The 23,018-nt window shown below is 43.0% G+C and overlaps 1 protein-coding gene across 4 annotated transcripts in view; it reads left to right on the forward strand.

Annotated features, from left to right (window-relative positions):
* The window catches only part of Arhgef28 (Rho guanine nucleotide exchange factor 28), a 298,148-nt gene that overhangs the window by 245,953 nt on the left and 29,177 nt on the right, over positions 1-23,018 (forward strand). For 3 of the 4 annotated variants that reach the window (XM_050153817.1, XM_050153818.1, XM_050153819.1), the window contains 6 exons: positions 1,120-1,251; positions 4,374-4,474; positions 7,164-7,202; positions 7,301-7,348; positions 12,707-13,183; positions 14,528-14,825. In XM_050153817.1, coding sequence (XP_050009774.1) covers positions 1,120-1,251; positions 4,374-4,474; positions 7,164-7,202; positions 7,301-7,348; positions 12,707-13,183; positions 14,528-14,825 — 1,095 coding nt within the window. Of the gene's footprint in view, positions 1-1,119; positions 1,252-4,373; positions 4,475-7,163; positions 7,203-7,300; positions 7,349-12,706; positions 13,184-14,527; positions 14,826-23,018 lie in introns of those variants that run through there. The other variant, XR_007593859.1, reaches the window with a different exon arrangement.

Below are 23,018 nucleotides of genomic sequence, written 5' to 3' on the forward strand. Positions count from 1 at the left end.
AGTCATCAAACAAGCATAGCACCAGGACAGTAGATGCTTGGTGTGTAGTTTTCTCACCTGACTGTGGTCAAAACATGGTGAGAATGCTTGAGAAATAACTACAACTTCCTCGAAATTCCACATGCTAGATGAGACTCCTATGCGCGTAAACGTGTTCCTTTTTTGGTGTGGTAGTTCCCAAGAGGACTAGAGCACAGATGGGAATGTGTGTTATTAAAAGCAAGTTTGAAGAAACACTCTTTTGAGGAATAACTAATATTTCTTAGAAACAGCATCAAAAATCCTAATACCTGATATTGTATACATTATTAATTGTATTACGAGTTTTCAGCATACTAATTTACTGAATGTTGCACCTGAGGTATTTTATACAATGTATTTTTAAAACTGTGTTGAATTCTCTACGCAAAAGGGTGCTGTTGTCAATTGGTATAGACTACAGGATTGTATAATTTTTCCGTAAGGGGCCAGCTGTAAGTGTTTTAGTCTTTACAGGTCACACCCTGTTTGGGATATGTTTGTGTGTGTTTATGTGCTTGTGCATATGAAAGCAGACTGGGTACATAATGCAGTTGGTGCAATTCTTGCTGAACATGTATGAAGCCCAGGGTTCAGTTATTGCATCATAAAACCAGTCATGGTGCACATGCCTGAAATCTTAGGACCTGAGAGGTAAAGGCCAGAGGGCAAGAGTTCAAAGTTAGCCTCAGCTACATAGGTGTTTGAGACCAGTCTGGATCCTATTTCGGGGGGGGGGGGTGTTACTCAAAAAACAAAAACAGAAAAGTAAAACCAAGCTACAGTTCTCAGAGTCTACATAACAACAGTTTCAGGCCAAATATCATTTATCAACCTTTTATCAACTATAGTATCTAACCATTGTGATGCAACAGATTGTCATCTACAAAGTTTGTGCTCAAGAGCCAGGTGACAGAGTTACAATCAAATTAATTAACTCACAAGATGATCACAAGTAAATTTACAGTTTTGCGTTGAGCGTTCTTTGTGGTGATCTGGGCACACGCAGTCCACCTGGTGCACCTTGGCCACACCTGGTAGACTAAGCCGCCTCTCTATAGATCTGTTGTTTAAATTTACTTTTGTTTTCCTCCTTCTTAGCTGAGAGTCTGCAAGTTGCTGTGAAGGCTTCCAAGATGGGCGACGGAAGCCAGTCACCTGAGGAAGGCTCCGGAGGAGCTGTCCTGACTGACACGTTCAGTTCACAGGATGTACCGGCATCACCAACTGCTTGTAAGTGACGGTGAAGGCCTTGGCAGTGAGCCTGAGCACAGCCCGATGACACACAGCGGTCGCATAAAATGAAAACAGTAACTGCTTGATTTCAAGGGAGCTTCATGTATTTTTTTTTTTTTTTTGTAATTAGGGGAAAACAAAAACCTTGAGAATAATCATGCTGGACATAAATAGCTATTATGTGACTATTAGTGACACTTGTATTCCAAGCACAGAGTCTTATGTTGGTGGGGTATACTTTCTGTCCCCAGTTAAGCATTGCACTATTCCCAGATGGCACCTCCATTTTCATGACTTCTTGGATGGATTTTTGAAAGGACTTTAAAACCTTTTTAAAGGGTCTCTGCAATCCACTAAGGAAACAAGTTTTCAGGCATAATATTATGGGCATCAGCTAAACAATCAGGAAACTAGGAAGCACACCTCCCCAACCTCCTACCTACCCAATGATACACAGACCCATGTGTGAAGTGTAAGGTTTGGCGGTATGATTATAGGCACAATTGCCAAACAATTCTTCTTGCGGTTTTGTGGTACCTGGGTTATTGACCCCAATGCCTCGAACATGCTAGGCGAGAATCTCCTACTGAGCCACACCCCCAGCCCTCCCGAGATCCTTCTTTGGGTCGGAATATTCTGTGCTTTGAGCAGCCGAGGTTGGTCTCAGAGTTGTGATCCTCCTGCCTCAGGAGTGTTGAACTGGCAGGTGGGCACCATCATATCCAGTGGTCAATCCGTTTTATAGAGAAGAGGTAGAGAATGAGTTTAGCAATGTCTCAGAAGCCAACCATGCTGTTTTATGTATGGTTTTAAGATAAATACTGAGTTTTATATCGAACTCTAAAATAAGAACACAAAGAGTATATTTTTCCATCAGGTAAAAATGGTAAAAGCTTCACTCTAAAAGAAATTATATGCAGATAAAATGTCTGTAATAGTCACCTTTTTTTTTTTTTTGACAAAATCCCATGTGACTCTCACATTGGCCTCAAATTTACTATTGTAGTTGAGAATGGCCTTGGGTTCCAGAATCTCCCTAGTGCTACCACGCCTGCTCTAATTTTAGAGTTTCTTTAACAAATCCTTTGGCTCAGTAGAAGTCTATAAGCAGTATACCTGTATCACGTATACATTTCTTGTTGTCATTTTATCACCAGCACCTAAAATTATTTTCCCCTCTCAAATTCTGCTTTATCTAATCCTGGCTTTCTATTTTCAGAGTGTGCACATATGTTTTTCATTTCGAGCGGCTAGATTTATCAGGGGAGTTGTACCGCTCTGAGTAGCTTCCTATACAAAAGCCTCATTATACCCTTGAGGAAGTCTTCTCTAAAAATACAGAGGTCTGCCGCTTTCCGCCCAGCCCCAAGGACAGCTGGGAGGCTCCACTGTGCCCCTGCAGCTGTTTGGAGCACTTGGCAGCTTCTCCCATCCCTCCAGGCTGGGCAGTGAAGGTTCTCCTCCTTCAGAATCCACAACTCACACAGTGTGGGAGCCCTCCAATGGGACACATATTTGCTAGAGCCAGAGCAGTCTGCCATCAGGTCAGGCAGGGAGGCATGGGGCGAATCCTGTATACCAGAGGCCATGCATTTTGGGTCTGTATTCGAGCATGGTGCTACGAGGTGTCTGATTTTTTTATAGCTGTTAAGGGTGGACAGTTATTCCTTGTTGAAGGCACGGGACAGAGAGTAGTCTGCAGTGGGCCCTGGGGTGGCTCTTGGTGAAGCAAGCCCATATCGGTCAGAGGTTACAAATCAAGCAAAGTTCTGCTTTTATTCATCAATATACTTAATCAAGGGGGATGATTATGATCTACTTTGTAGGATGGCGGGTCCAGCTGAAGCTGAACCTGGGGGCACAGACACTGGCGGAAGTTCTAGTCTTCTACCTCTATTGGGCTCCACATCCGCTTCCTCCTACCTTTGACTGTTAATGTGAGGAAAGGGGGAGAGAGACTTGTTTGGAAATGACCTGGATGTCTCCTTAGGTGTTAGGAAAAGCTGCTAGACACTGTCCCCCCCCCCATCATGGCATAAGCATTGATCAGTCTGGACACAATGAACGTGGTATTCGCTTGATTCATTTGCAATGGTTCCCACTCAGGCGGAAAACTCTAGTTTAGAAGAGGCCTTTGGAATCCTGGGCAAATATCATTTTACAAAGATAATGCAAGTGTTTTTATCAAACAAAAAGAAAAAGGCATTCCCTTGTTAGCAACACTGTATTTAAAAGAAAAACATTACAAAACTCATGCCAAAATCAGTATTTGGATCAGGGTTCTGATGAGGCATTGCTCTATGACGTGTGTGCATGACCCAGCTTTGATGAGCCTGGTTTGAATCAGTGAGAGGTGAATACAGTCTAAGTTTCACTGAGTTCACACACATTATTATTTCAAATAAATAATGAAATGCTGGCGACTGAGGTTTCATGGGTGAAAGTAAATTTGTATTTGGTACTCACCATCTCTGGACCGGTTTCTGTGTTTCCCTAGGTTAAATGTACAGTATTTACAATGTTAACGCTTAAGTGGGGACCGTGAGGAAAGCTGGAGCTGACGAGAAACTGGAGCAGGCTCTCAGTTTTAATGACTCTGAAGCCGTAAGGCACTAGCCACCTCCAGCCTTCTTAGCGCAGGACCCCTTTCGCCTCTGCACCTTCCGGCTAGACTTTGGCCACCAGCTGCTGCTCTTGTACTGGCCACGAGGGAGCCTTTTACGGACCTGGGTCTGCCAAGAGACCTTGCTTTTGTTCCTCCGGGTACCTGTTTTAAATTTCTCCTCTCCAGGGAGGCTTTTTTCCTATTTCACGAAAGTGAGATATAAACTCACAAACAGCACGTGGACATATCAGCCTAAGGAAGAAGCGCAATTAAAAAGATGGTGACAGAGGATGATGCTTGGTATTCCTTAGCCTGTAAGCTCCATGAGGGCAGGGACTGCGGGCTTGCTGTGCCCGGCTCTAGCGCCCTCTATAGGAGCACCCAGAATGTATCATCTTGTGATGTTTCTTTTTTCTTTTTTGAAGTGTGCGTCAGTTGTGTACAGAAGAGCCCAATTGGCTGGCTGATGTTTGATGTTGTCCTTTTTGTTTCTGTCTTAATGGCGTGCTTCCAGCACTAGTCACAGAAGGGACAGAAGGAAGAGGCTGTTGGGATGTGGATCCTGGGCTCCAGGGTGTGGTAACGGACTTGGCGGTCTCTGATGCAGGGGAGAAGGTATTGTTAATTGTTAACCAATTTGTTAGTAACCAGCATCCGTTGCTTTGTATATATAGTAGCCTCAGCTATCGGGCAGTGAGTGGATTGAAAATACTTTTTCTGAATTGTTTCTGATTCTCTATTGAAACTTTCTAATCTATTCTTTAAATGTTCGTGTTCTTTCTATATCATATAGGTGTAAAAAACAACTGAAAAGTTATTAAAAAAAAACCAAAAAGCTAGAAAACCCTCATGTGTATGTGTGTGTGCGCTCTCTGACTTCCAGGCTTCCTTTCCGCACTGCAAACCTGTGCTTTCCTCTACTTTTGGCGACTCTGTGGCTGAGAGGTGGCCCCGGACCTTGGGATGCTGCACCACCAGATGGCGCCACTGGAGCTGAACTCGTTTCCACTCTGGGAAGGTCTTGCTTCTGTCCTCTGTCAAGACTTTCCACTCCTCTTCACCTGTATTCCACCTTCCATTTGCAGACTTTGAATTCGCGTAGCAACGTTCTGCCTGTGGCAAGGTGTTTCCAAACGCTGCTCTCTCTCTGAGTCTTGATATCTGTAGACCGCAACTCTCTCTGTAGAAATCGCATGTGTGCCATTTCTTATTCGCTTGCTTCAAGCGTGTGATTGCTTAAGCAGAGGAGGGAATAGCACTCTGGTTCAGGGAGGTGGTGAGTTGGTTCAGGAGTTTTGCTTTGTCTAGCACTGGTTTAGCGCCACTGCCAAGGACTGATGTGGATCAGTGTGAGGATATGGCACATGCGTATCATGGATGCAACATTTTACTGTGACATGTTTTTCTGATACGTGACATAGGACAGAACCAAGTCTCGCTTTCAGAATTCCACAGGCCTGTCTGCTCAGACTTAGTATTCACTTGCAAAATCCAGAGGCCCGAGTTAACGCATGAATACAGAGTTTTACCGTCCTTATTCTGATTGTAAACACTGAAGCATCTTTGTTTACTGTGCTCCTACTTCTCCGTGCGATCTTCGCTTTGAAGCCTGCAATATGTAGCCTTCAACTGCTCCCAGGATTTTAGGGAGGGAAAGAAAGTTGGTAGTGGCAGAATAATTCGGCATAGAGAGTGGTTTGGCTCCTATCCACAGCTCAGTCACAGGAGGCTGAGTGAGATGCTGTGTCCAGGTTTCTCTTTCTATGAACCTGGAAGAGCTGACCTTTGATGGAGCCTTTTGAAAGAAACTGAGCTATAGGACAGGGTCCCTTGGCTAAAATTCTAAGCAAGTGTATAATGGATATTTTCGCATTCGTGTTCTTAATAAGATAAGGTTAAGAAAAATTCGGAAAGAATTAAAAATTAGAAATTCTCCTGCGTAGTGATCAACTGCAGTTATGCCGTAGAACCACCAGGTGGCAGATGAACTACATTAAAAAGACAATCCGCAGTTTCTTGTCTCATCCCAAACCCAGTGGTTCTAGCTGTAAGTAACCACCTTAATCCAGTTTAGCGTAATCTAACTCGTTTCTGCATATTCACTTCTTTATAGAGTATAAAAGTATAAATGTTATATTATTTTTACCACAAAAGCAGTGGCTAGACAAAGGGGGGTCCATAAGAAAAGCAAGACCCACCCAACTGGAATGCTTAGCCCTGTTGTCTTCCACACCGTCCGGCAGAGTTCTGAAGTTTTGACCTGTCATCTCCCCGTCAGCCTTTGTCCTTTCTCTGTTAGAGGGACGGCTTAGCAACAACATCTCTAACTGGCAGTATGAAGAAAAGGGGATTGGCTAGCCCATTGCCTGACTAGGCTAAGTCACTCATTTGGCAACAATGAAAACTACTTGAGGAGATCGCATGGCTGCCTTTCTTTAGGGCTTAAAATGACATGTGCTCAGACAAACGCAAGCATCCTACAGAAACCGTAGGTGCCCAGAGCTAGAAAAACGAGTGATTTTCCATTTCATAAAATGTGGACTTTGTAGTGTTGATTGCTCCAGAGACTCTGGGCATCTTGTAGTCATTTACCTGTTGAGCATCCCTTACATGCCAGGCACCGTTCTCAGGTTTGCAGATATAATATTGAATACACAGTCTTACTCTGGATTGGCTTACTGATGAGAGAAGACAGACAATAAATAAACAAATGCTTAGTGCCATTAACTAGACGCCCTCAGTATCTTACATGCTCCATAACGTTCAGTGGTATGAAAGAGACAAAATCTGAGGCATAGGATCCGTCCCCAAGGAGAAGATGGCCAACCTTGTGTGGCTGGCTTCCCTCACGGTTTTTGAACCGGACTGGTGACTAATTGAGGTAGGATCTGGAGGACAATAAGTGTTCCCCTGGGGCCATCTCTCTGTACCTTGGACATCATGAGTCTCCAACATTGAGATGCAGGCTGTGAGGCCCTGTGATGTTCCATGGCTTCCAGAAAGCCTTGTGTATCAGACTATCCCTGGAGGCGAGCCAAGGGTTCGCTGGATTTCTTCACTGTCGTCTGTGCCGTTGGAAGGCATGATTGGCTGAAGTTGTCACGCATCTCTAACTCCGAGAATGAGTGAGTGAGACTTGCAATGTCAGGGGGCCGTTTAATTCTCCAGGCACTTCTCCCTAGAAGAGACAGTCATGGTAGCTGAGGTAACGGAGGTTAGAGAGGGAAGCTCATATATTATGAAAACACAATGGCTTTCAAATGTTGGGCGGCTGTTGATTTTCTCATGTTTTTATGTGTTTCAGGTGGAATATAGAAGTTTCCCAGGTTCTTCACAGTCGGAGGTGAGCTACACATACTTGAACCATGTACCATCCATTCTCAATTTATAGCTAAGAAAGCTTTTCAAGAATCTGACACATACAATCCTTTCTCCCCCCAGATCATACAAGCGATACAGAATTTAACCCGTCTCCTCTATAGCCTTCAGGTAATGACTCTCCTGCAATCTCCACCTTTTGAATGTGTCTTTCAGTGTCCTCTGATGATCCCCAGACCTTAGAAATGAGCACGTCTGCAAGGTGGTAAGAGATCTTAGAAGCGTGCCAAGCCCTGAGGTGGGACTCCTCCGGATGAGTGGAGTTCACCTGGTTTTGTATTCAGGAGGCAGCCCGACACCACCACGTTTTACCTCCATTTTTCTCCGAAACCGTAAACCGGTTCCTGCCTCTCAAAGATAGCGATGAGTCCGCTCAGGCCTGACACAGGGAAATGCTTAGCTGTGTGCAGCGCGATTTCACATTTCCTGATGAAAACTTAAATTCTCACCTGAGCATGTGACACTTCCACATGTGGCCTTGGGTCTTGGGGAAGAGCAGTTCAACCATTTGCAGGCCCTTCTGTGGTGTAGTTCGCTCATTACTCGATACTTCTTGGGTGTCCTTTCTGCGCTGGGCACTGTGCAAAAGGAGCGCTGGGCACCGTGCAAAAGAATGATAAGCTCACAAAAGCAAAGGGGCCCCCGAGCCTCCTGCTGATGGCTGGTTATCTTTTAAGGAAGGCACAAAAACCACCCTTGCATTGTGCATTAGAGGATTGGGAAATGCTTCCCTCAGGTGATGCTCACTAAAGTGGCCATCAGTGCACCCAAAGTGCTTTGTGTGATGATTAGAAATTTTTAAGGCTACCAAGGAAATAGTTATAGAGTAGAAATTTTTGAGAATAAAAAAAAGATCAAATAAAATGTCCCGTGGCTCTAAAGAAAGAATTGGTGTTGCCATGCTAATTAAAAAAAAAAAAAACAAAACTAAACTAAAAAGACATTGGTTCCCATGCTGTGTGTACCCCTGAAAAATTCCGATTGCTTCTTGTTACTCATTGGTAATACTTATCTTTCCATGGCAGCAATTTTTCTGCAGCATGATTGTTAATGTGTGTATAGTATTTGGGCCTATGGAATTTATTCAGTTCCAATTATTTATATTTGTGTTATTAATAGTACAAAATGTCAATATCCTCATATTCAAATATCTTTAGCCATATTTGAGTATCTCTTTAGGCTAAGTTACTATAGATACCATTTTGCAGTTTTGTTCAACTGCCAGAATTAATCAATCATATCTGTTTTTTTTTTTTTTTTCTCGGTTGCTTTCCTTTCTTCCCCTCCTCAATTTAAAAGTGGAGCAAGATACCAGATTATATTAATGTGTGCTTCCTTACTTATTATTAAGACCAAACATGTTCCCTCATATTTTATATCATAGGATGTTAGAGGAAAACTGGGTCTAAATTTGGAGCAGAAAACATAAAGCCATGGGTTCATTAGATGTCATCTTATTTATGTTTTGACCCTGACAAACCTCTGCCTCTTGAGCACTGTTGATCTCACACTCGCTTTTGTTTCAGTACCAGGACCATTGCTTCAGTTGTTACAACTTGGGTCACAGCTGAGCATACAGAGATACTAGCTTCCTCTTAGTATTTTTCTATATGATTTACACATTTCTTAAAGTTTCTAAATCACATTGTCCATTTCCTGCCCTTCTATACCGAGACCATTATATTAAAATTGCATTGTATTCATGAATTCAATGGAAGAAAATTTGTGCTTTTGCCACAATCAGTTACCTTGTGACAGAACAGGCTCAGTTGCCTCTTATTTTAGGTCGTGCAGGAAGCTTTATAATTGTCTTCATATAGGTACTATATAAATTATAAACATATGTTTATGCTTCTCCAATTATGATTGTTTATAAAAAATATCGGTTTTTATGTACTTGTTTTATTATCTGCCAACTTATTTAACTTTAGTTTTTGTTTTAATAAATTTTCCATGGATTCTCTGGAATGTTTCAGGTAGAAAATTTGAAAAAAATAGTACTATGACTATTCTTCAATAATTTTATCAATCGCATTTTCTTGGCTTATCGCGTTGGATAGATAGAGGAGTATCTAGCTTTCTGACATGGTGACAGAGCATTGCCATCTGTAATTAAATGTGCTGGGCTGTATCCAAGGCTATCCTGGGACACATGTGACATCCACAGCACAGGTTGGCTATGCCTCCCTCTGAAAATATGCTAACAGTGGTGACAGTAGCTTCTTATCTGGTTCATACCATGTGGGGATGCCTTCACTGTTTTATAGACGGTGGGTGTGACACAGATGATCTGGGGGGTCCATTTATCGCATGAAGCAAATGACCTGGTTTTTTTTTTTAGATGTCAACTGGGAAGCTTTGGCTTGAGAAAGAACATTAAATTCTCAAGGGCTGGAGACCTTGGGCTTCCGGGCTTGTGCTATGTGATGAGAAGATGTAGTCATTTTGTTGCTGTTCTCCACCCCTGAGTACAGCCCAATGTGGCTCTTTGGTCCAGGAGAGTGCAGCAGCCTATTGACCTCAGTTTTGAAGTATGTTAAGTCAGTGGTTCTCAACCTTTGGGCCATGACCCCTTGGTAGGAGATTTATATGACCGGTCATTTGAGACCATCGGAAAACACAGATCTTTACATTATGATTGATAACAATAGCAAAAGTACAGTTATGAAGTAGCAATGAAAATGATTTTATGACTGGGGATCACCACAACAAGATGTATTAAAGGGTGGAAGCCTCAGGAAGGTTGAGAACAAGTTGGATCCAAGTGGGAAATATCAATGCCTCCAGTAAGTTCCCTTGAGCTAAGTAAGCTTTTGAGCCAGTCTTAGGATATGGGGTGTGACATTTCTGTTTTGTGGCATGGCTCTCTCCTTAGACACTGAACTCCAACCCATTTCTGAAACATGAAAATGACAATTGGTTCCTCTAGAAGAGTTGGAGAAATATAGGCAGGCTGACAAAGAAAAGGTCACAGATAATTCTACCCAGTAAGTGAAATGAGGGTGAATTAAGACTTCCTAAACATAAATGTAACTTTAAATGTGGAAATCAGTGTGCAATCAAGTATGTGTTTGTGAGAGGGAAGAGAATGGCCTTATCACAAGCTCACGCAGGCATGATAAAGTCTTTTTTTTGGGGGGGGGGATTTTTTTGAGACAGGGTTTCTCCGTAGCTTTTGGTTCCTGTCCTGGAACTAGCTCTTGTAGACCAGGCTGGCCTCAAACTCACAGAGATCCGCCTGCCTCTGCCTCCCGAGTGCTGGGATTAAAGGCGTGCGCCACCATCGCCCGGCTCATGATAAAGTCTTTATGGTTGCACTGAGATATCCTCATTGTAGACCTTATGCCAGAGCTAATACCTATTAGATTTGATGTGCAAAATATTGGGGTTTGCTTTATAAAAGTACTGATACCCTAGGGGTCTCTTGATATTAAGTGGTGGCAGGATCTACAGTGTGGTTTATCAATGCTGATTATCCCATTTTTAAGGCCAAAATGGTGCTCCCCGTTCTCCATGAGGACCGTTCTTCTAAGAGCTCTCTAAAGACTCCTATCTCAAGAGTGACCATGATTTTTCAATTAATTTTTGAATTTAAAAATGCAAATTTTATTTCAAAAGACCCCAGTGAATACATATTTGAATCTTATTCCAAAGCAAGTATGAATTTAAAATACTAGAGTTTGTTAACTTTCAGAAGTAGAGGAAAGTGCTGATCTCACCAAAAAAAAAAAAAAAAAAAAAAGATGGTCAGAATTCCTTCTTCCCAGGGTGTGTGTTACATGGGCAATTTAAAAATGTCTTAGGAAGGAAAAATGTGAATTTATCCTTAGGCTTGTAATGACATCTCATTCAGAGTCAAGCCGCGCACACATGCCTGGTGTGTGTCTGCAATTTGTTCCTTCTCTACTTCTCTACACTTTAAATGGGAACTTTTAAAATTAAAAGCTTCCAAGGGTTGTTGCTGTTGTTGTTGTTTTGATGTAGTGACATCTTTCTAGGTCCTGGTAACTAATTCCTGTAATGTTGTCCTTAACCACTGCAGCCTCCTATTAGCAATCTAGTTAACAATGAATGACTTTAAGCTTAGATTTTTTTTTGTATGACCTTCTTCTCTAATGCAAAAACCTAGCAGTAAAGAGAATAGCTCTACCCAATTCCATAGCTCCTAAAAATGGTATTAACTGTGATTCTCGGGCATTATGTTATAAGAAGGCCATTTGCCAAAAGTCTCCAAATAGTTGACTTTTATTTTTATGTCTTCATGAAAGCAATGTATAAAGCGCAAATAATTTCTGGTTTGAGACTCAAATAAAAGATACCACTGTGTTTATATAGATTCTTAAATTCCCACAAATGATTGACCAGGGACCTCAGAAGGAGAAGGAGACTATAACAGGAATTTAGAGTCTTGTGAATTTACACACTAAATTTTTACCCAAAGGACTGACTTAAATATAACCCAACAACCAACAGCCAATCACTTCTCCAGAAACAGGGACAAGAACAATCAACCCTCTGTAGTCGTAAGTTTTTCGTCCTTGGATTTAATCACCCTTGGACTGAAAAGATGGAAAAACCAATTCCAGAAAGTTCAGGAAAGCACGGTGCTTTCTGCCCTTCCCGTGTGGATAAATTGATGTATAGATGGCCCATTAGTTGGCACAAGCAGTCCCGAGGCAACTTAAAGAGTCCAGGTGACAGGATACGGTGGGTTATGTCCTATTGCTAAGTGCTGTCAAGTAAAGACATGAGCATCACCAGGTCTGGGCATCCATTGGACTCACCAGACCAAACTCTCTTAGATACCGAATGCCAATGATTACTCATGGTCTTATTTCCTTCCCGTATAACCCAAGTCATACGGATAGGAAATGTAGGCAAGCCTCTTTGAAAGCTCAAGGTACCTTCGGATCTAACTTGGAAAGGGGCAGGATGTGACAGAAAGTAACCCAGCCAAGCACTCCGTGTTTTAGAGCTATTTCCAACAAAAAGGTCAACAGTCCATGAGCTGTGCTAACCTTGTGCCTTATTGACAAAGTATCCCAGAAAGCCAGCTGGAAGAGGCAGAGCTGAAATTGGTTCCTTGTTTCAGTGCATGGTTGTTTGGCCCACTGCTTTGGGGAAGGCAGAACTTCATGGCAGGGGTGCCAGGTCCAGCAGAACCACTTACCACATGATATCAGGATACAAAAAAAGGGAAAGGGCTGGTTCCCATTATCTTCTTCCAGGACACAGACACATAGACAGACCCAGACAGACAGACACACATACGCACCGCCTTCCCCCATATACACACACTCATACATTGTCCATCCATTAGACCTGTCTCCTAAAGGTTCTGCCTTTTCTTACTAGTTTCACAGCTGACCACCAGGCCTTCAACCTTTGGGGATCCTTTTCCACCCCATGTGTGAGTCAAGCCTGCACTTACTCATTTGACCTCTTCTGCTTCTCCCTACTCCTCCCCAGGCTGCCTTGACCATCCAGGACAGCCACATCGAGATCCATAAGCTAGTTCTACAGCAGCGGGAGAGCTTGGCCTCTTTCCGAGGTGGCCCCTTGCAGGACCAAGAGAAATCCCGCTACCTGGAAAAGCAGCGGGAAGAGTTGGCTAACATCCACAAGCTTCAGCACCAATTCCAGCAGGAGCAGCGGCGCTGGCACCGCCTGTGTGACCAGCAGCAGCGCGAGCAGGAAGCCCAAGAGAGCTGGCTACAAGCGCGGGAACGTGAGTGCCAGTCACAGGAGGAGCTCTTGCTGCGCCACCGCAGTGAGCTGGACCATCAGCTCCAAGAGTACCAGCAGAGCCTCGAGCGGCTGCGGGAGGGCCAGCGGATGGTAGAGAGGGAGAGACAGAGGATGCGTGTCCAGCAGGGTCTGCTGGGCCACTGCAAACACAGTCGCCAGAGGAGTCTCCCTGCTGTCTTCTCTCCAGGGAATAAGGAGGTATGTCTTAGCCCTGCATAGACAGGGCTTACCCAAACATCTGTATTCCTGGTTCTTGGTGAAGAGCTCCCAAGACTGTGTCTCAGTTTGGAGATGGAAAAAAAGCCAAGAGCGTTTAGAACCAATTCTTGGGTATCTTGACTTAAAGGATGGAAATTTTAAGGTCCTGGGTCTTTATTGGGGCCTCTGTGCTCTGAGACACCCTTTCCTAAGAAAAGACCACAGAATGGAGTAGCCCCAGTAAAGTAATGGATATTCTGACCTGGAGGCACATCCACTGTGAGAAAGATGCTTCTTAGGTATTTTAAAGATCCTCTTTAAATGATGTAATGTCATAGACTTAGAGTATCCTATTGTATTGTACGGCATGTGTCTTTTGCAGATCATTTAGCTCTTCATGTATAAGCATTGAATTGCACAGGTTCTTTTTTTTAAGGTTTATTTATTTATTATGTATACACATGTATACAGTGTTCTGCCTGCATGTACACCTGCAGGACAGAAGAGAGCACCAGATCTCATTACAGATAGCTGTGAGCCACCATGTGGTTACACCATGTGGTTACATGGTGGCTCACAGCTATCTGTAATGAGATCTAGGAATTGAACTCAGGACCTTTGGAAGAGCAGCCAGTGAGTGCTCTTAACCTCTGAGCCATCTTTCCAGCCCCGAATTGCACAGATTCTGATGTAGAAAGCTTATTTTCCTCTTTGTGAATTGGTGATACTGAATTCCAAATCATTTTCATTACGAAGTTATCCTGAGTTGTGCCTGATTAAGGACTGAGTGGATAAACCCGTTGAGAAGATCCCTGTTCCCTTTGCATCCTCTCTAACCTTGCTTGACAATTCCATTTGTCTGGGCAGACTTTCTGCACTCTGCATCGCATGTGTGTTTTTATCGATAGTGCATCATAGAGTTGTAAAAGTTAATAGGCTTATAAGAAAGAACTACATTGCATCTGATTTCCCCTTCAAGTTTGCTAAATTACATTTATTGCAAATTCCTTGTGCATTGAAGGATATGTTTTCGGCCTTTTTATGTAGCAAAAGTGGAAACACTGCTTGCTTTGATTAAAATAAAGTGGAGACTCTCCAAGGGTATAGACTCTACCGCTTTCTAAAAATAAGATAAGTTGTGCATGGCGACTCGGAGGTTCTTGTTCTAGTTCATTTAAAGGGGTTGGGAGGAGGGTTAAATGGGAGATTTCTTCCTAACCTTATTCTTATTAAGATCTTGATTGCTAGAACAAGAGGTTTCAGGCTTGTGGGCTAAATAAATACGTGTGAACTTATTTAAGTTGCTAAAGAAATTACTGTATTTTTCTGTGTTTCTTTATGCAGGGAATGGAACTTAGTCGAGCTGAGAGCTTGTGTCATGAAGATTCATTTTTCATCAACGAAGCTTTGGTACACATGTCACTTAACACCTCCAATAAACCAAATCTGTCGGGTGTCCCATGGGACACTTACCCCCCAGGTGTATCTCCTTTTGATCTGGTGAGGACTAGTGACAATCAAACAGAACTGAAGAGAGATGTTTCTCAGCCTCCAGATATCAACCATGAACTCTGGACAGCCACGGGGCCCGGCCATGAGATACCTGCCCTCCAAGTAAACGTCCAGGATTCTTGTAAAAATGGTAATTAAATCTCTCCACGTCATCTGTATGGTGTCAGCGAGAAATTGGTTCCTCAGGAGAGTGAACCAGAGTGAGCTTAGAATGGGAACAATGGCGGCCATGAGTTGGAATTTTCTTTGGAAAGTCTCCGGGCGCCCTTTACCCCTAAGTATCTGAACAGATGATTCCATGTGGGAGGGCTTAGGGTATGCCGTAGACATGAGCAACAGGGCATTTGGGTCAGTGGGCTAAACAGTATCCGCTTAAAAGTGGTCCGGCTTGATATTTATCCCCCACTGTAGACCCTGCTCCATCGTGATATGTGTCTCAGTTGACACTCAGAAATAAAAGGAATGGACAGGGTTTGTGGTAGGACTTTATTGTCTGTCGGGGTGATTTCCTGTAACCTTGGTGAAATCTTCTGTTGTGCCATTAAACGCGCAGAATGAAAGTGTTGGCATCATTTGTCATTGTAAAGGAAAAGGTGTTGTCTCCCGGTTAAGTACCTCCTAAGGACACAATTTGCTAGCCCCATTATAAGCATTTGCCAAATGTAAAGGAAGGGCAGCTAGAGTTTCCAACTCCATGCGAATCCAAATGATTGAGATCTCTGTCCATTCTGGATTGTGTTCCGTGGGATGGTAGGCAGGGAATGAGGAGAACTGGGAACCAGATGGCATAAAACAAATGGCTGGCCACATGCATGTGCCATAAATCACTGCCAGTGCGATGCTTCAGAAGCATAAAACAATCAGGCGCTCTAGTGATCCTTAGAACTGGACACAGGTTTGTTTCCGGGCTTGACATATATTCTTAGTTTGTCAGTTGGGAGGATCATTTTTCAGCAACAAAAAACTTTGAGAGGCGTTCGGTTCCTTCCAGTTAGGGAGCAATCATTCTGAGGCTGCCTCTGAGTTGATTTATGACTGATCCAGGGAACGCTGAGTCTTAGTCCTGGCTGTTTCTTCACACTGCTCGGTCACCACTGTACTGTTCTCTAGGAGAGACTGAAGTAGTTCGTCCAAACATTGTTTTAAATGTTTTTCAATTAATTTGCTAAAAGTACAGTGGAATACATTGGATTAAAACGTAAAAGATCAAACAAAATTTAGAAAATGGAAACCCCTCGCATCTGTTAGCCTTGGAACTCCGTCCTGTGGAGGCCAGGAATGCTGATGCCGGGCACACTCTGCCTGGCTGAGCTGACTCAACTTGCTACGCTCAGTGTTTTATGTGCTCTTGTCTGTGTGGTTCTGTGCTGGCTTTGGTATCACTCAGAAACTGTATTTGAGCCAAACCACATTTGGCTTTTGTTTAGAAGTATTGCTCTTACTCATTATGGGCCTACCATCATTTTCTCTCAACTCGGGCCTCAACGACTTAAGCTTTGAAACGTTTGGCAGCATGTTTACAGTAGACAGAAAAATGTACCAAGGAAATAAAATAGACAGCAAGCCGTTCTATCCGCATAGGAAGTGCTAGATCGAGTCTAGAGAAATGCCGAGACAGTTGACTTTCCACTTAGGAAATCCATCTTATGTCCAGTGTGGACCAAGGGCACTCAGGACAGTGACAGCAGGGAGGTGGGTCAACTTCAGCCTGAATCTCTCAGGAGCATCCTGGGGTGTAGAAAGTAGGGGTCAGGACAGATGTGTCCACCGCTGGAGTTCTGCGAGTTGTCAAAAAGCTCTGCTTATGTGTTTGTTTACTTTAACGTGAGAGGCAATTTCTGAACAAGAGAGAAGAGAGTTGAGGACTAGGAAATGATAGGATAGTGAAATGAAAATGTTTTTTTTTTTTTTTTAAAGGGGTGGTTGGGGCCAGATAAAATTGGTCAAACCGTTCCAAGCTTTCATAGTTCTGTGGCTTGAATATCACATATTAGCCACTGGTAGGGGGATGCGCAGTGGGGTAGCTAGGCTCTGAGCACTCTCCACGCATGCTTTTGTGGGAGGGAGGAAGGGAGGGGAATGAGCTGGCAGAAGCAAGCCGCAGGTACACCGGGTGGTGTTGACATCACACATGTCACAGGATGCTTCTGAATCTGAGTGACCACTGCAAAGGAGCCCTGTAGAGCACAGTACACCAGCTGTTTGCCTATGATGTCCTAGCCTGGTATTTTTGTTAAATATGCCTTTTAACGGCCTGGCGGTAGTGGTGCACACCTTTGGTTCCAGCACTCGGGAGGCACAGACATGTGGATCTCTGTGATTTTGAGACCAGTCTCTTCTACAGAGTGAATCCTAGAACAGCCTGGGCTACAAAGAGAAACCCTATCTAGAAAACCAAAACAAAAACCATGCCTTTAGCTGTGATTGATAAGCTGTACTGTTTATTGTTGGATTATCAGGGCCACTATTTCTGGAGGGCCCTAGGAATGGCTTATTCTCTATCCAGTGCTGTGCTTGGGTCCAGCTCAGAAGAGTAAAAATAAGGATTTCTGAAACCAGAGGGCAGATCTATATCTATATCTATATCTATATCTATATCTATATCTATATCTATATCTATATCTATATCTATATCTATGAATAAAATTCACGGATGTGCCTAGAAGTCACCTCATCAAGAATTTTCATTGTTTTCTTTTTCTTTTTCCTTTTCCCATCCAACCTCACCAAGACTCTCCAGGTTCCCTTTAGTTTTTGCGCCATTCTTCCACCATCACTACCAGCAGGCACTATGCAGACATGTCAGAGTGCCAGCCCATACAGAGGTTCTCCATGGAGAAAACCATTTAGCACTCCCAGGCGCCAACATGGTCCTGTGGTGACCTCCGTAGTGGAGGGGAACTGAGCAAGAGCAAGGCAGAGCAACCTGTCCAAGGTCACAGGGGTGGCAAAGGAAACTAGGGATCAAACGTGGCTAGACTGGTTCTGTTGCGCCTGCTCTCCGATCAGCGGCTGCAGAATTCCCAAGAGCCATGCTGCCCTGTACATTTAACAGAATGTGGAGGGGATGTAGGATACATCTTTATGGAATGCCTGGCAGGATATTCACAATTAAGGGCCAAGCTTTTGTTTTTGTTTATCCCCTCCCCCCTTTAGTATTACCATTTGGAAACTATTTCTAAAGGTTTTGGATTTCTGTGACCAAGTCTTCCTTGGGACCCAAATGTCTTCAGATATCCTAAGTAGGCTAAAGTTTCAGTTGCTTCCCAGGAGACACATTTTTCTCAAGGATATTTGGTTTTCTAATATCTAATAATAACTCCATTTTATTTCTAAATATTTAAGGTAGCGCCATAAAGAAGTTTGCTTTCTAGTTTTGGAAGCGATTTCATGAACAAAATTGTTGGATATTTGAATATTAAATCCAAATTGGCATTTGATTTTATTTATAGTGGAAGAGATGGTTGGTTTAAGGACGTTTTATTCTTGCCCTCTTCTGAGGGATTCCAGCAAAGACCACAAAAAGTCTGAATTTCTTTAAACAAGGAAGCCTCTGTGGGACAATTGCTATATAATTGGTCCTATGGAGTGCTCAAGTGCATTGCACTCAAAGCCCCTCCCCAAAGTCATTTTATTTTATTACTGTTTTTCCCCCTCTTAGCTTTTCTGGAACTATATGTTAGATGCATCTAGTTCTTGTCTATTGTTTGTTCTTTTCATCCGTCAGTGAAGAAAACATTTTATGGTATGGACGCCTGAGGTCTGCTTGAGCTTAGTCTTTCCTTTTATTTATATTTTTAAAACTATCTCAGAACTCTTCAGATACCCTAAAATGTTCTCTCTGATGATATTAAAGAATTATTATTTTGTGATAAGTAAAATAAAATTTAGGTTGGGCCAATTAAAATGATTATTGTACATATATGTATGATGTGTGTGCATGTCTGTGTGCATGTGTGTGTGTGTGTATGCATGTGTGCGTGTGCAGGTTTGTGTATGTCATGCACACGTGCGGAGGACAGGGAACAACTTTTGGGAGCCAGTTCTTGCTTTCTGCCGTGTGGAGGCAGGGTCTTTCTCCTTGCTGTCATGCTGTGTATGCAGGCTAGCTGGTTCTTTAACTTGCCAGCAGTTCCCTCTTTGCCTCCCATCCTACTTTTCAGGGTGCTGGAATTTCACATTCTAACCACCACACCCAGCGTTTTGGTTTTTTTCTCTTTGTTTATTTTTCACATGGGTTCCAGAGCTCAGACTCAAGTTGTCAGGCCTGAATGGTGAGCTCAGTTTACTCACTGAGCTACCTTGCTGGCCCATATTTTTTATGGTAATCTCATAGATCTTGACCAAAAGAGTGACTTTACTTATTTATAAGACTTTATTTATTTATAAGAGGTCGAAAGCCCAAATTTCGAACTTCCTAGGTAGCCCAAGATGACCTTGAACTTCCCATCCTCCTGTCTCCACCTCCAAGTTGCCAGGCTTACAGACGTGTGCCACCGTATGTTCATTTATGGTATGAAGAACTGAACTCATTCGTGCTAGGCAAGCACTCTGCTGGCTGAGCTGCCAGAGGGACTTCATTGTTTTGGTTCCAAGGAGTTCTTCTTGCATGACATATTAGAACTTGGTGCCCAGCAAAACATTTCCCAACTTAGGGGAACTGTATTCAGAATGTCTCATCTTGGTAATGTTGTTGTCCGCTTTTTTTTTTTCTTTTCATTTGAGAAAAATAGGTGTGTCAGGCTCTTCGATGACAGACTTCTTAAGCATAGCTGTTTGAAAATGAAAAACTATGCTATAATTCTAAATAACAGTCTTCAAACACTTGAGAATCTGGTGATTTCCAGTGTTTAAAAACTATTCTAGAATTCAGAAATTGGCACCTTATTTGTGTAGTCTGAATGGAAAGAGGCTGTGCCAGAGACCTTCAGGCCATTTCCCATAAAACAGAAATTAGCCTTGGGCTCCACACCTTCGGGTCACAAAGGTGCATTTGAAGTGAGGGTTGGCTAAGTTTTCAAGGGTTGCCAAGCCAAGTACCTCAGACTCGGTAGGTTTAACAACAGAAATTGACTCCCTTAGAGTCCTGGAGACTGAAGTCCCGGCTCAGGGTGCTGTAAAACTCGGCTTCTGCGGCAGTCTCTCTCCCTCATGGGTTGTCTTCCTGCATACTGACAGGATCTTCCCTCTGTGCCTGGCCAAGCTCTGATCAACTCTCCTAACAAGGACATGGTTATATATTATATCAGGGCCTAGACTCATCACCACCTTTAACACACTTTTTAATGGCCCTACCTCCAAATACATCAAGGTAACCCGGGTTACGTGTAAACTTTTAGGGAGCATTAGCAAGCCTTTAAAAGGGAATAAAATGACGTTCCTCTCTACAATAGTTCCAGATGTCATGGAAGCTTTGCTTTTTATTTTAACCTACTGAATGAAGTTGGACTGTAATTTACCTACTTTGTTTTTCTTTGTTTGTTTGTTTTACTTGGTTAGGGCAGTGAACTGAACTTCATTAGAAATGATGTTAAATTGTGATAAATTGGTCTATCTATCTTTATAGACATAGGTCTTTGTGTTATCAGTATGGGGGTAGGGCAGCAAATCTTGACTCTGTAGGCTTATTCCCTATATACATAAATTAAGATTAGAAATATTGAGTCTATAAAATTATTTCCTGCTACAGCCTAAATAAGAAATTTAACCTATGCTTGCCAGCCTAGGCCTCCATCAGATGGCTTTAGGGATTTGAGTGTTCTCTGTGATTGGTGGATAGTAGCTCTCTGAGGTTTGGATTGTTTAAATGAAAAAACAATGAAGGGGTTAAAACATTCATCATGGCATCAAATTCTAGGCCAGATATATCTATAGGAGTTTGAAGAAGTCAAAATTCAGAAACCCAGTAGGCAGTTCTGTCTTCCGAAACCAGTCACTGTAGGTAACGCTGAGGGAGCCATGAGGTTGCTTGCTTTTAGTAACCTGCTTTGGAAACAAAGAACGGATCTCAAAGGCCTAGTTTTATAGATGATTGACTTGAGACTTTCGCAGATTCTGTACCAGGGAAAGGAAACATGACGTTTGCCGGTAGAGCCTGGTGAGCTGCAAGCGCTTATGCCAACTTCCTGATTGCATATTCTCTGGGGGCAGGTTTGCTCCCAGAGCCAACTGGGCCTGGGCCATCCTGCCTTAGCATATGGAGCCCAGTTCACAGCAGGAGGGCACAGCCAGTAGGGTTGTGGGTGGATTGGAGGCAGGAAGCCGGCCTTGTGGCTGCTGTTCATTGCCCTTCTCCTCCCCCAGGTTTCAACGTGGGTTGAACAAGCGGCTCAGGTGAGAGTCCAGTCAAGGCAGAGGTTGGGCTTGCTCTTCTGTCATTGGTAGCTTTAAAAATGACAACCAAAACACAGGCATGTGTATGCATGTGTGGCCTCGGGGTCACATTTTGACATTTCTAGAATGGTCAAAGTGATTAATAGTTGGATTTGGAAGGAAAGTTGTTTATAACCATTTATGCATTAAATAACCCTGAAAGAAAAAAATGCACTTCCGTTGATCACAGTGACTTGTAGGGCGGTGATCCAACCCCAAATAAGGAAGCATTAACCTCCCCAGGTATCAGATTCTGAACACTGGCTCCTCTCTCACCACAACCACCAAGGTTCCAGTGTTAGCATGGGTTAAAGTGTGGTGGGTTCAACTGAGAATTATTTTAACTTTGTCTCAGAAGGATATAGCCACCTGGTTAGGAGGTAGCAAGACTTTCTTAAAGGGTCATGTAGTAAATACTTAAGTTATTTTGAATCACCAGATCTTCATTGCCAATAATCAACCCTGCCGTTGTAGCTAGAATGTAGCCGTACATAGTATGTAAAGAATGCAATTAGCTGTGTTCTAATATAAAGCCACTGACAGGTAGCCTCAGGGCTGGAGAGATGGCTCAGTGGGTGAGAGCTTGTGTAGCTCTTGGGTAGGACCACAGTTCAGTTCCCAGTACCTTACCTGCCAGCTCATAACTTCCTGTAGTTCCGGCCCCAGGGAATCTAGTGACCTCCTCTGGACTTGGTGGGTACCTGCACTCTTGTGTGCACATACCTCCGTGAACCACCCCCCAAAGGGAGGTGGAGTTTACCTACCCCAGAGACTGCTCTCCAGACTTCACCTCCCCTCCCCTTCTGCTCAATGAAGGATGAGGAAGATGAAGCCTCTTTAGCTTAGGAATGTTTGCCCAAATTAATTCACCTTCGAGTCAACCAATTCACCAGGATGAATTAACAGTATAATATTATATCGCACTTTGTGCTATTCAAATTACGTTTGAATTCAAATTACATTTGATCTCATTTGCTGTCTTCTGAGATCATGTTAACTCTCTCTGTGTCTCAAATAAAGCAGCTTTGTCTTTCATTATCAGTGAAAAGATGAATTCATAAATCTATAGTTAAATATATGTGATAGAATACAAAGTTTGTGGGTTAAAACTTGGAGAGACTCTCCAGCCCCTAATCTGCCATAACCCTGATCCTGTTATGGTCTTGTCTGGACCATTATCTGACAGTGAGCTAACTAGAAGCAGGATATTTGGGTGGGATCTGTTGCCAGAAGGACAGTTCCCATAGCTGGCATTTTCATCTGCTCGGTACCATTGTGTCAGTTTCACCCTGCATGTAATAAATACAGATCACTCCACCAAGAAATATGATTTGAATCAGGATGCAAAAGAAAATTCTAGCCTGCATCTCTAACAGCTTCCTTGGATGTGGTCAGCCTGGCCCAGTGTGTCACTGCCCCACCGACCAGGAGCCTGTTAGACTTAGTTCACACCATGACCCTAGTCTCTGCTGTTAGAGTCGGGATTCTATCATTGTTTGTTCTCCAAGTCTTACTGTCCCCATCTCCACAAAAGATTAGGAAGTGCCCAGAGAACTTAGCATGTCTGGAGATCTAAAGGATCTTAGCACCCAGCCTAGATTCTGGAAATAATCTGTTTGACTGAGACTCCGAGTTAGCTTGCTAATAACATAAATGCGTCTCCCAACAGGTACTGGAAAGCCAACAGCTTCAGATATGATTAAGGAAAAATTGGTTTTAAAAAACCCTCAGGATCTAAGCATGTTAAAGAGAGAGCTGTACATATCAGTCTCTTAAGGAGCACGTTAAAATATTGTTACTTATTACTTCAGAATTTCAAGTGATGCATTTTATTCGTTATTTACTCCCAACTCCTTACCCACACCCAACTTCATGTCGTAAGTAGTGTGTCATCAAAATTGTCCTCCAGGGGATGCCCCAAAGCACAATGGTTTCTTTCTCTTTGTTCCTG

This window comes from Alexandromys fortis, unplaced genomic scaffold, assembly GCF_014885135.2.
Source record: "Alexandromys fortis isolate MF-2015 unplaced genomic scaffold, M_Fortis_MF-2015_v1.1 scaffold_79, whole genome shotgun sequence".
Classification (NCBI taxonomy): domain Eukaryota; kingdom Metazoa; phylum Chordata; class Mammalia; order Rodentia; family Cricetidae; genus Alexandromys; species Alexandromys fortis.